This window comes from Lampris incognitus, chromosome 18 (assembly GCF_029633865.1).
Source record: "Lampris incognitus isolate fLamInc1 chromosome 18, fLamInc1.hap2, whole genome shotgun sequence".
NCBI lineage: Eukaryota > Metazoa > Chordata > Actinopteri > Lampriformes > Lampridae > Lampris > Lampris incognitus.
This window is the reverse complement of record NC_079228.1, coordinates 4187578-4200924: the sequence shown is the minus strand read 5'-3', so window position 1 is coordinate 4200924 and position 13347 is coordinate 4187578. Positions and strand designations below refer to the sequence as shown.

General features: G+C 45.1%; 1 protein-coding gene across 1 annotated transcript in view; it reads left to right on the top strand.

Annotated features, from left to right (window-relative positions):
• The window catches only part of epb41a (erythrocyte membrane protein band 4.1a), a 116325-nt gene that overhangs the window by 92543 nt on the left and 10435 nt on the right, over positions 1 to 13347 (top strand). The window contains exon 17 of the mRNA XM_056298962.1: positions 5623 to 5703. Coding sequence (XP_056154937.1) covers positions 5623 to 5703 — 81 coding nt within the window. The remainder of the gene's footprint in view (positions 1 to 5622; positions 5704 to 13347) is intronic.

The following is a 13347-nucleotide window of genomic DNA, read 5'->3' as shown; positions in this document are numbered from 1 at the left end:
CACACTAACACGCATATCCACACTAACACACATATCCAACTAACACACATATCAACACTAACACACATATCCAAACTAACACACATATCCACACTAACACACATATCCACACTAACACACATATCAACACTAACACACATATCCAAACTAACACACATATCAACACTAACACACATATCCAAACTAACACACATATCCACACTAACACACATATCCACACTAACACACATATCAACACTAACACACATATCCAAACTAACACACATATCAACACTAACACACATATCCACACTAACACACATATCCAAACTAACACACATATCCACACTACCACACATATCCACACTAACACACATATCCAAACTAACACACATATCAACACTAACACACATATCCACACTAACACACATATCAACACTAACACACATATCCAAACTAACACACATATCCACACTAACACACATATCCACACTAACACACATATCCAAACTAACACACATATCAACACTAACACACATATCCAAACTAACAGACATATCAACACTAACACACATATCCAAACTAACACACATATCCAAACTAACACACATATCAACACTAACACACATATCCACACTAACACACATATCCACACTAACACATATCCAAACTAACACACATATCAACACTAACACACATATCCAAACTAACACACATATCAACACTAACACACATATCCAAACTAACACACATATCCACACTAACACACATATCCACACTAACACACATATCCACACTAACACACATATCAACACTAACACACATATCAACACTAACACACATATCCACACTAACACACATATCAACACTAACACACATATCCACACTAACACACATATCCACACTAACACACATATCCACACTAACACACATATCCACACTAACACACATATCAACACTAACACACATATCAACACTAACACACATATTCAAACTAACACAAATATCCAAACTAACACACATATCCACACTAACACACATATCCAACTAACACACATATCCACACTAACACACATATCCACACTAACACACATATTCAAACTAACACAAATATCCAAACTAACACACATATCCAAACTATAACACATATCCACACTAACACACATATTCAAACTAACACACATATCCAAACTAACACACATATCCACACTAACACACATATCCAAACTAACACACATATCCACACTAACACACATATTCAAACTAACACACATATCCAAACTAACACACATATCCACACTAACACACATATCCAAACTAACACACATATCCACACTAACACACATATCCACACTAACACACATATCCACACTAACACACATATCCAAACTAATACACATATCCAAACTAACACACATATCCACACTAACACACATATTCACACTAACACACATATCCAAACTAACACACATATCCACACTAACACACATATTCAAACTAACACACATATCCAACTAACACACATATCCAAACTAACACACATATCCACACTAACACACATATCCACACTAACGCACATATCCAAACTAACACACATATCCACACTAACACACATATTCAAACTAACACACATATCCACACTAACACACATATTCAAACTAACACACATATCCACACTAACACACATATCCACACTAACACACATATCCACACTAACACACATATCCACACTAACACACATATCCACACTAACACACATCCAACTAACACACATCCAACTAACACACATATCCAAACTAACACACATATCCACACTAACACACATGTCCAACTAACACACATATTCAAACTAACACACATATCCAAACTAACACACATATCCAAACTAACACACATATCCACACTAACACACATATTCAAGCTAACACACATATCCAAACTAACACACATATCCACACTAACACACATATCCAAACTAACACACATATCCAAACTAACACACATATCCACACTAACACACATATTCAAACTAACACACATATTCAAACTAACACACATGTCCAACTAACACACATATTCAAACTAACACACATATCCAAACTAACACACATATCCACACTAACACACATGTCCAACTAACACACATATTCAAACTAACACACATATTCAAACTAACACACATATCCAAACTAACACACATATCCACACTAACACACATATCCAAACTAACACACATATCCAAACTAACACACATATCCACACTAACACACATATCCAAACTAACACACATATCCACACTAACACACATATCCAAACTAACACACATATCCACACTAACACACATATCCAAACTAACACACATATCCACACTAACACACGTATCCAAACTAACACACATATCCAAACTAACACACATATCCACACTAACACACATATCCAAACTAACACACATATCCAAACTAACACACATATCCAAACTAACACACATATCCACACTAACACACATGTCCAACTAACACACATATCCAAACTAACACACATATCCACACTAACACACATATTCAAACTAACACACATATCCACACTAACACACATATTCAAACTAACACACATATCCAAACTAACACACATATCCACACTAACACACATATCCACACTAACACACATACCCACACTAACACACATATCCAAACTAACACACATTCCAACTAACACACATATCCACACTAACACACATATCCACACTAACACACATATCCACACTAACACACATATCCACACTAACACACATATCCAAACTAACACACATATTCAAACTAACACACATACCCACACCAACACACATATCCAAACTAACACATATTCAAACTAACACATATAGCCAAAAAAAAAAAAATCACTGTCCAAGGGAACGAACGCCAGCCAGGATGACTGTTGGAATCGCCGGTCTGCATGGCCTAGCAGTTAGCCTAGCCTACCCTGATTACGCGTCCTGTCAGACCGCTCTCCATGTTACCTCCTCGGTGTTACCTCCTCGGGTGCAGCTCCTGGCACGGCCGTGGTCGCACCGCCATCTTCCCACACTGGTGCTGGGTGAGGCCGCCGCTAATGTGAATTCACACCGCCATCTTCCCACACTGGTGCTGGGTCTACTTCTCTTGTTATGGGAGGGGTCAACGCCCAATTTCTTGATGTAGGATGACGAATCTGATAAAATGTGTATACATAAGATGTAGGTTTGGTAGTATGGCTTTTGTATGACTCGTTTTTCAATGTGCTTTTTGCCGTGTACTTTATTGTATTGTTAATCGTTTCTGGACGTTTGTCACCCTGGCGGTTTGGATGGTTCACCGCCTGCCATCATACAGCTCGTCAGGAATCAGGAATCAGGACCACTTTATTTGTCATTTCACCTCATGTATTTGCACACATGAAGTAAAACGAAATGCTGTTTCCCCCAGCCCACAACAGCACAACATAGAAAAACACATCCAAAAACTACGAGAACACACATATCCACACTAACACACATATCCACACTAACACACATATCCACACTAACACACATATCCACACTAACACACATATCCAAACTAACACACATATCCACACTAACACACATATCCAAACTAACACACATATTCAAACTAACACACATACCCACACTAACACACATATCCAAACTAACACATATTCAAACTAACACATATAGCCAAAAAAAAAAAAATCACTGTCCAAGGGAACGAACGCCAGCCAGGATGACTGTTGGAATCGCCGGTCTGCATGGCCTAGCAGTTAGCCTAGCCTACCCTGATTACGCGTCCTGTCAGACCGCTCTCCATGTTACCTCCTCGGTGTTACCTCCTCGGGTGCAGCTCCTGGCACGGCCGTGGTCGCACCGCCATCTTCCCACACTGGTGCTGGGTGAGGCCGCCGCTAATGTGAATTCACACCGCCATCTTCCCACACTGGTGCTGGGTGAGGCCGCCGCAAATGTGAATTCACACCGCCATCTTCCCACACTGGTGCTGGGCGAGGCTGCTGCTAATGTGAATTCACACCGCCATCTTCCCACACTGGTGCTGGGCGAGGCTGCTGCTAATGTGAATTCACACCGCCATCTTCCCACACTGGTGCTGGGCGAGGCTGCTGCTAATGTGAGTTCACACCGCCATCTTCCCACACTGGTGCTGGGCGAGGCTGCTGCTAATGTGAGTTCACACCGCCATCTTCCCACACTGGTGCTGGGTGAGGCCGCCGCTAATGTGAATTCACACCGCCATCTTCCCACACTGGTGCTGGGTGAGGCCGCCGCTAATGTGAATTCACACCGCCATCTTCCCACACTGGTGCTGGGCGAGGCTGCTGCTAATGTGAATTCACACCGCCATCTTCCCACACTGGTGCTGGGCGAGGCTGCTGCTAATGTGAGTTCACACCGCCATCTTCCCACACTGGTGCTGGGCGAGGCTGCTGCTAATGTGAGTTCACACCGCCATCTTCCCACACTGGTGCTGGGTGAGGCCGCCGCTAATGTGAATTCACACCGCCATCTTCCCACACTGGTGCTGGGCGAGGCTGCTGCTAATGTGAATTCACACCGCCATCTTCCCACACTGGTGCTGGGTGAGGCCGCCGCAAATGTGAATTCACACCGCCATCTTCCCACACTGGTGCTGGGTGAGGCCGCCGCTAATGTGAATTCACACCGCCATCTTCCCACACTGGTGCTGGGTGAGGCCGCCGCTAATGTGAATTCACACCGCCATCTTCCCACACTGGTGCTGGGTGAGGCCGCCGCTAATGTGAATTCACACCGCCATCTTCCCACACTGGTGCTGGGTGAGGCCGCTGCTAATGTGAGTTCACACCGCCATCTTCCCACACTGGTGCTGGGTGAGGCTGCCGCAAATGTGAATTCACACCGCCATCTTCCCACACTGGTGCTGGGTGAGGCTGCTGCTAATGTGAATTCACACCGCCATCTTCCCACACTGGTGCTGGGTGAGGCCGCCGCAAATGTGAATTCACACCGCCATCTCCCCACACTGGTGCTGGGTGAGGCCGCCGCGAATGTGAATTCGCACCGCCATCTTCCCTGACATGGATCCAAGTGGGATGGAAATGTGTTTTGTGGCTGCAAGTAAGTGCAGGCTTTTCCCCTTTTTTCATGGTATAGAAAAGAGGCAAAAGAAGGGCCAGTGTGGCGTCAGCCTCTGAACGTCCACCGGCTTGCTTGCTTTACTCGCTGGTGTTCCAGTTGCTGCCATTCGTCACACATTTAGTGATGGGGCTTCACGGCGAAGTGTCAGACTTCTCTTTGGTTTTCTACTGTGTTTAAATCTCCGTGCCCATATCTCCCTGTACATGACTCATGCAGAGCTGTAGCAAATGCCCACATTTGTACCTGGCAGCATTTTTGCCAGTGGTTCTAAGTTTCATTGAGTTTATGGTGATTTCTTGAATCAGTGATGTTTGTCTTGAGATTTTTTTGTGGTAGAACGCTACAAGGAATCGCTGTGTCAGCCAGCTTGTTATGGACTACTTGTTTCCACGTTGAGTGTGTGTGTGGGTACACGTGTGTGGTTTTACTTCTTGCACCATCTTCCCATTTGTACATTTGCCTTGTCCTCTTTCTTGCAGACGGTGAAAGGAGGGATCTCTGAGACTCGTATTGAGAAGAGGATCATCATTACTGGAGATACCGAGATTGATCATGACAAGGTGAGGAAATCTGAACCTGGTTCCAGCACTGTCCACGTTATCAGCTTTTACACCATTTGTTGGCTGTAAACTGGTGGAATAAATTAGTGCTGGTCAGTGTATTTATCCAGCCAGAACAAATGCGGGACATGACTAACTCACTAGGTGTGTAGCAAGTTGTCATTCATTGACCTCGTTTCCTAAGACTACTGGTGTGTTCCTGCAAGTAGGATGAAAGATGGCTATGTTGTGCTTGTTGGTTTGCATCATGTTTTGTCTTGGCTGAATAGCCAACATAGTGGCGTCACCTGGAAGTCGAGTGGTTTCTTTTACTACTTTATTGATATTGTAGCAAATTTGGGGGGCAGTCCGGGCACCGCCAAAACCGGGATGCGAACCCATGTCTCCCGCACCACGGGCGATTATGTTGACCAGTCGACTAATGGGTAGGCCGTCGGAAGCGCGTGTTCCCAGAGGCGTGAGGGAGCTGATATTCCCGAAGGAAGGGGGTAGTGTAAAGATCATGGATGAATAGACTCACTAGCCCTTGGCTAATGGGTCGGACCCTTTGGTCGACTGGTTAACGTAGTCGCCCGTGGTGTGTGAGACACAGGCTCACGTCCCGGCTGTGGCAGTACCGGAATTCGCTACAATATTTTAGCAATGTTATTTTCTGAGAATATGTAGCCCAAATATGAACTGTATTGTTGGACTGCAGCCAGCAGTGACATTAGACAAGCGCCTCCTTGTCTGTTTTAGATTCCTGTCGTTGATATTCTGAACTACCTTTACCAAACTCAACTGGTCTCAACGTGGAAACACAAGTTTTATTGTAACACAAGGTTTCAGCTGATATATACTTTTGAAAAATTAGAAATTTGTGGAGACCAAAGTTGGATAAGGTGTGTGTGTGTGTGTGTTAAAGCATGGGTCTGCACCTCTGAAGGCTTCTCTAGGTTCACCTACAGCCACTGATGTTCCACCACCGGGACGTGCTTTCATGCTACACTGCTGGCCCGGCCCTGATATGTGAAAATGAAAGTAGCAAATGTCAAGCCACGTTTGTAAACTGGTATTTATGCCATTTTTTTTAAGCTAGTTGTTTGTTATGTACACATGTGGATGTGTAAACAAGATGTGCAGGCCTGTCAACTCTTGAAACAGGAATCAGGAACGCTTTATATTTCGTTTCATTTCAGTGCAACACAAAGACAAAACAAAAACAAAACAAAAAAACCCCCCAAACTAACAAACATAACCAGGACGTCCGGGTAGCATGGCGGTCTGTTCTGTTGCCTTCCAACATGAGGATTGCCGGTTCGAATCCCCGTGTTACCTCTGACTTGGTTGGGCGTTCCTACAGACACATTTGGCCGTGTCTGCGGGTGAGAAGCCAGATGTGGGTCTGTGTCCTGGTCAGTTGGGGCGCCTGTTTGGGGGAAATAGCAAGAACACATATACCAAAAAAACAGACAACTCAGTACTGGATTGAGTTCAAAAATGAGTTAAAAATGGACAACCACTGCTGGCTCAGCAGTTTGTGGAAAACGTCCCAGCCCTTTATGCATTTGAAAATTCAGAATATTTTTTTTTATGAACAATCTGAAATGTAACAAAACAGTTTTTCAAATTTGTGTTATACAAATTTCAACATACAATTGAAGTGTAAAATACATCTGCCATTTAGATTTTGATTTGGTCTTATTAGTCTTTGACAGCCTTGTATAGTGACAGGCGTGGGTGCAAGTCCAGAATACTGGGATGGCGTCCAGTGCTTTACCTGTGCCCCCGTCCATAGGGTTAGTGTTGTGTCAGGAAGGACATCCGACGTAAAATTCTGCCAAATCATTGTGTGGATTGACAGGACCATACCAGATCAGTCGGTGCTCCATACCGGATCAGTCAGGCCCGGGTTAACAACAGCTGCCATTGGTGCTGTGCCCTCACAGGGTCCTGATGAAAACTGAGGGGTCGCCACACAGGGAACAAGCTGAAAGAAGAAGAAGAGTATTTGACAGCCTTGTAAAAACAAAAAAGAAATTCTTTAGAATCCAAGTCATGTTTATTGAATCCCAATTTTGTTTTACTTGATGTACTGTGAACGATTTTAAAGATGTAACAAATCTCCCTCTCACCCTTTTTCGGTGTTTAGTGTGTGTCTTCCTCAAGCTCGGGTCCTCTACCAGAGGCCTTGGAGTTTGAGGGTTCTGTGCAGTATCTCAGCTGTTCCTAGGACCACACTCTTCTGGACAGAGACCTCAGATGTTGTTCCTGGAATCTGTAGGAGCCACTGTCCCAGTTTGGGGGTCACAGCCCCTAGTGCTCCTATTACCACTGGGACTATTGTGGATTTCACCTTCCACATCTGAACTAGTTCTTCCTTCAGCCCTTGGTATTTCTCCAGTTTCTCATTCTCTTTCTTCCTGATGTCGCCGTCGCTCGGGACTGCTACATCCATCACTACTGCTGTCTTCTGTTCCTTGTTGACCACCACAATGTTTGGTTGGTTAGGTGTGGAACCTGAAGCCCCACAGGAGCTTAGCACTGCCATTCTCAACCACCTTTAGTGGTGTTTCCCATTTGGACTTGGGGACTTCCAGTCTTTATTCAGGACAGATTTTTGTGTACACTATCCCAGCCACTTGGTTATGCCTTTCAGTGTATGCTTTCCCAGCTGGGATTTTACAGCCTGCTACTGAGTGCTGGACTGTCTCAGGGGCATCTTTGCACAGCCGGCATCTTGGGTCTTGTCTGGTGTGGTAGACCCCTGCCTTAATCGATCTGGTGCTGAGTGCCTGTTCTTGTGCTGCTATGATCACAGCCTCTGTGCTGTCCTTCAGTCCAGCCTTTTCTAACCACTGGTAGAATTTCTTGATATCAGCCACGTCTTCTGTCTGTCAGTGGTACATCCCATGGAGGGGCTTGATCTTCCATGATACCTCCTCTTCTTCCTCCACACTCTGTCTTCTGCTGCCTGAGGTACTAACTCAGCAGTTCATCCTGGGTGACCCTTTTTCTGATACACTCATGGCTGTTCCTTGTTTCATCCTGGATAGTGGCTCTGACACTCACTAACCCTCAGCCCTATCTTTTCACTTATCATACAGTCTACGGCTGCTGGACTTTAGGTGGAACCCTCTGTGCATTGTAAGGAGTTTCTGTGTCCTGATGTCTATGGCTGTTACCGCCTCCTTTGGCCAGCCTATTATTCCAGCTGGGTATCTGATGACTGGTAGGGCATATGTGTTGATGGCTTGGATCTTATTCTTCCCGCTGCGCTACCTCATGCTCTGGAGGTATTTGGCTGTAGCTGACCTCCTTGCTGCCTCCTCATTTGTCTGTGGAATACCCAGGTGTGTGTGTGTGTGTGTATCTACTACCTACTACTACTTTCAGCTGCTCCCGTTAAGGGTCGCCGCAGCAGATCATCCGTTTCCATTTCTTCCTGTCTTCTGCATCTTCCTCTGTCACACCAGCCACCTGCATGTCCTCCCTCACTACATCCATAAACCTCCTCTTTGGCCTTCCTCATTTCCTCTTCCTTGGCAGCTCCATATTCAGCATCCTTCTCCCAATATACCCAGCATCTCTCCTCCACACATGTCCAATTGAGATATCTTGTCTCTCTTGCTTTGTCTCCAAACCATCCAACCTGAGCGGTCCCTCTAATATAATCGTTCCTAATCCTGTCCTTCTTAATCACTCCCAGTGAAAATCGTATCATCTTCAACTCTGCCACCTCCAGCTCCACCTCCTGTCTTTTCATCAGTGCCAATATCGCCAAACCATATAACATAGCTGGTCTCACTACCATCTTGTAAACTTTCCCTTTAACTCTTGCTGGTACCCTTCTGTCACACATCACTCCTGACACTCTTCTCCACCCACTCCACCCTGCCTGCACTCTCTTCTTCGCCTCTCTTCTGCACTCCCCATTACGTTCTACAGTTGACCCCAAGTATTTAAACTCATATGCCTTCTTCAGCTCTACTCCTTGCATCCTGACCATTCCACTGTCCTCCCTCTCATTCATGCATAGGTATTCCGTCTTGCTCCTACTGACTTTCATTCCTCTTCTCTCCAGTGCATACCTCCACCTCTCTAGGCTCTCCTCCACCTACACCCTACTCTCACTACAGATCACAATGTCATCCACAAACATCATAGTCCATGGAGACTCCTGCCTGATCTTGTCCGTCAACCTGTCCATCACCATAGCAAACAAGAAAGGGCTCAGAGCCGATCCTTGGTGGAATCCCACCTCCACCTTGAACCCATCTGTCATTCCAACCACACACCTCACCATTGTCACACTTCCCTCATACATATCCTGCACCACTCCTACATACTTCTCTGCAACTCCCGACTTCCTCATACAATACCACACCTCCTCTCTCGGCACCCTGTCATATGCTTTCTCTAAATCTACAAAGACACAATGTAACTCCTCCTGGCCTTCTCTGTACTTCTCCAGCAACATTCTCAAAGCAAACATCACATCTGTGGTGCTCTTTCATGGCATGAAACCATACTGCTGCTGCTGATCATCACCTCTCTTAACCTAGCTTCTATTACTCTTTCCCATATCTTCATGCTGTGGCTGATCAACTTTATACCTCTGTAGTTGCTACAGTTCTGCACATCGCCCTTGTTCTTGAAAATCGGTACCAGTATGCTTCTTCTCCACTCCTCAGGCATCCTCTCACTTTCCAAGATTGTGTTAAACAATCTAGTTAAAAACCCCACTGCCATCTCTCCTAAACACCTCCATGCCTCCACAGGTATGTCATCTGGGCCAGCTGCATTTTCATTTGTCATCCTCTTCATAGCTGCCCCCACTTCCTCCTTGCTAATCCACTGAACTTCCTGATTCACTATCCCCACATCATCCAACCGTCTCTCTCTCATTTTCTTCATTCATCAGCTCCTCAAAGTACTCCTTCCACCTTCTCAGCACACTCTCCTCACTTGTCAGCACATTTCCATCTACATCCTTGATCGCCCTAACTTGCTGCACATCCTTCCCAGCTCGGTCCCTCTGTCTAGCCAATCGGTACAAGTCCTCTTCTCCTTCCTTAAGGCCCAAACATACTCGGGCGGAACGTACGCGGAGCGGACTCTGCGAGGAATGTCCGCAGTCATTTGGGCTTCCATAGTCGAGTGCACTTCCGCATTGTAGTTTCCTGTAAAACTGTCCGTGAAACACTACATTACCCACAATGCTTGTGCGTTGTTTACGCTCTTCTGTCATGGCGTCCGACACTGACGACGAGGAATGCAGATCGGTGTCACATTTATTGGAGGTCGATGTGAAAAATACATGCCGAGCAGTCTTTTGTGTGACACTGGTGCGCGGCGCGGACTCGTCGCGGTCGTAAAACCTGAGCTTTGCGCGCACAGGGCTTGCAGACGTCCGCTTTGATTCCGGCGGAGTCCGCTCCGCGGACGTTCCGCCTGAGTGTGTTTGGACCTTTAGTGTCTAACCTGTCATACAACTCACCATATGCCTTTTCCTTTGCCACCTCTCTCTTTGCTTTACGCTGCATCTCCTTGTACTCCTGTCTACTTTCTTCATCTCTCTGACTATCCCACTTCTTCTTTGCCAACCTCTTCCTCTGTATACTTTGCTGTACTTCCTCATTCCACCACCAAGTCTCCTTGTCTTCCTTCCTCTGTCCTGATGACACACCAAGTACCTTCCTAGCTGTCTCCCTCACTATTTCTGCAGTGGTTGCCCAGCCATCCAGCAACTCTTCACTACCACCCAGTGCCTGTCTTACCTCCTGCCTGAACTCCACACAACAGTCTTCCTTCTTCAACTTCCACCATTTGATCTTTGGCTGTGTCTTCACTCTCTTCCTCTTCTTGGTCTCCAAAGTCATCCTACAGACCACCATCCGATGCTGCCTAACTACGTTCTCCCCTGTCACCACCTTGCAGTCTCCAATCCCTTTCAGATCGCACCTTCTACATAAGATATAGTCCACCTGTGTGCACTTTCCTCCACTCTTGTACGTCACCCTGTGTTCCTCCCTCTTCTTGAAATATGTATTCACCACAGCCATTCCCATCCTTTTCACAAAATCCACCACCATCTGTCCTTCCACATTCCTCCCCTTGACTCCATACCTACCCATCACCTCTGTTCCCTTCGCCAACATGTCCATTGAAGTCCACTCCAATCACCACTCTCTCCTCCTTGGGTACCCTCTCCACCACGTCGTCCAACTCATTCCAGGATTCTTCTTTCTCGTCCATCTCACACCCAACTTGCAGGGCATATGCGCTGATAACATTCAGCAATACACCTTCGATTTCCAGCTTCATACTCATCACTCTGTCTGACAGTCTCTTCACCTCCGTTTATATATATATGTGTGTGTGTGTGTGTGTGTGTGTGTGTGTGTGTGTGTGTGTAATCCAGTGGTAAAGGGGTGTTAGTGTAGAATGTAAAGAAACTCGTTTAAATCCTTATAAACTCAGAAACCATGACGTATGTCCCTTTTTCTGTTATATTGACATGTATGCTACTGTCGCTTTAAGAATACAACAATAGGCTAATGCTAATACAACAATAGGCTACCGCTAATACAACAATAGACTAATGCTAATACAACAATAGGCTACCGCTAATACAACAATAGACTAATGCTAATACAATAGGCTAATGCTAATACAACAATAGGCTACCGCTAATACAACAATAGGCTACCGCTAATACAACAATAGACTAATGCTAATACAATAGGCTAACGCTAATACAACAGTGTAATAGTGTGTTTTATTTTTATATTTTCTCATTGTATTTTCAGTTATGAATATGAAGAGTGGTGTATAATACTGTTTATGTTCATCCACAGAAGCTGCCACTGGCGTATTCATTGTATTTATATTTGGATTTATACAACTGCATTCCATTGAAGCAGTTGTTCCCTCCAAAAACCCCTCTCACACCCACAGAGCTAAAGTGGGATGTTGTGATGGTGTGAACCCCTTACCTTTTATCTATCCATGTTTTTTACTATCGGAATAAAGACCCTAAAATTATATTTGAATGTCCCGTGTGTAAATATCTCTACACACATATATCACTCTCTCGCGCACACACACACACACACACACACACACACGCACAAGACAATCATCGACCACTGGGGGGCAGTATAAGGACATGACACTTGCCTATTGAAGTCACAGTCCCCTCCACTCAACTCACAGAAGTGGCAGAACTGTGCTTGTTTCACGCCAGATTAAATGACCCCCCCCCCCGCTTGTGACAGCAGCTTGCATGCTGTTTACATGGTAAAAGGTCTGTGAAACTGGACACGGAATGAGCTGACATACGGATGGATAAATACCACAGTATTCCAGTAGTAAAATACATGTGCTGAAACACTGCTGGACACATCTTTTTAGCCATTTTGCTCTCAAGCTTCTCCCTGTTCCACCAAATACTGAACACAACATCACACTCTTGCTTGGTGGACTGGTAGGACTAGTATGGCTGGTAGTGCTGGTAGGACTGGTAGGGGACAGTTTAGTTGGCACCAACATGCTCAGTCATTGCGAAACGCTCCACACAGCATCATGAAATGACTCAGTTGGTGACGGGAGTGGACTTGTGTTGCGGATGCATGTGAGTGTTTGCTGCGATGAATTATATTT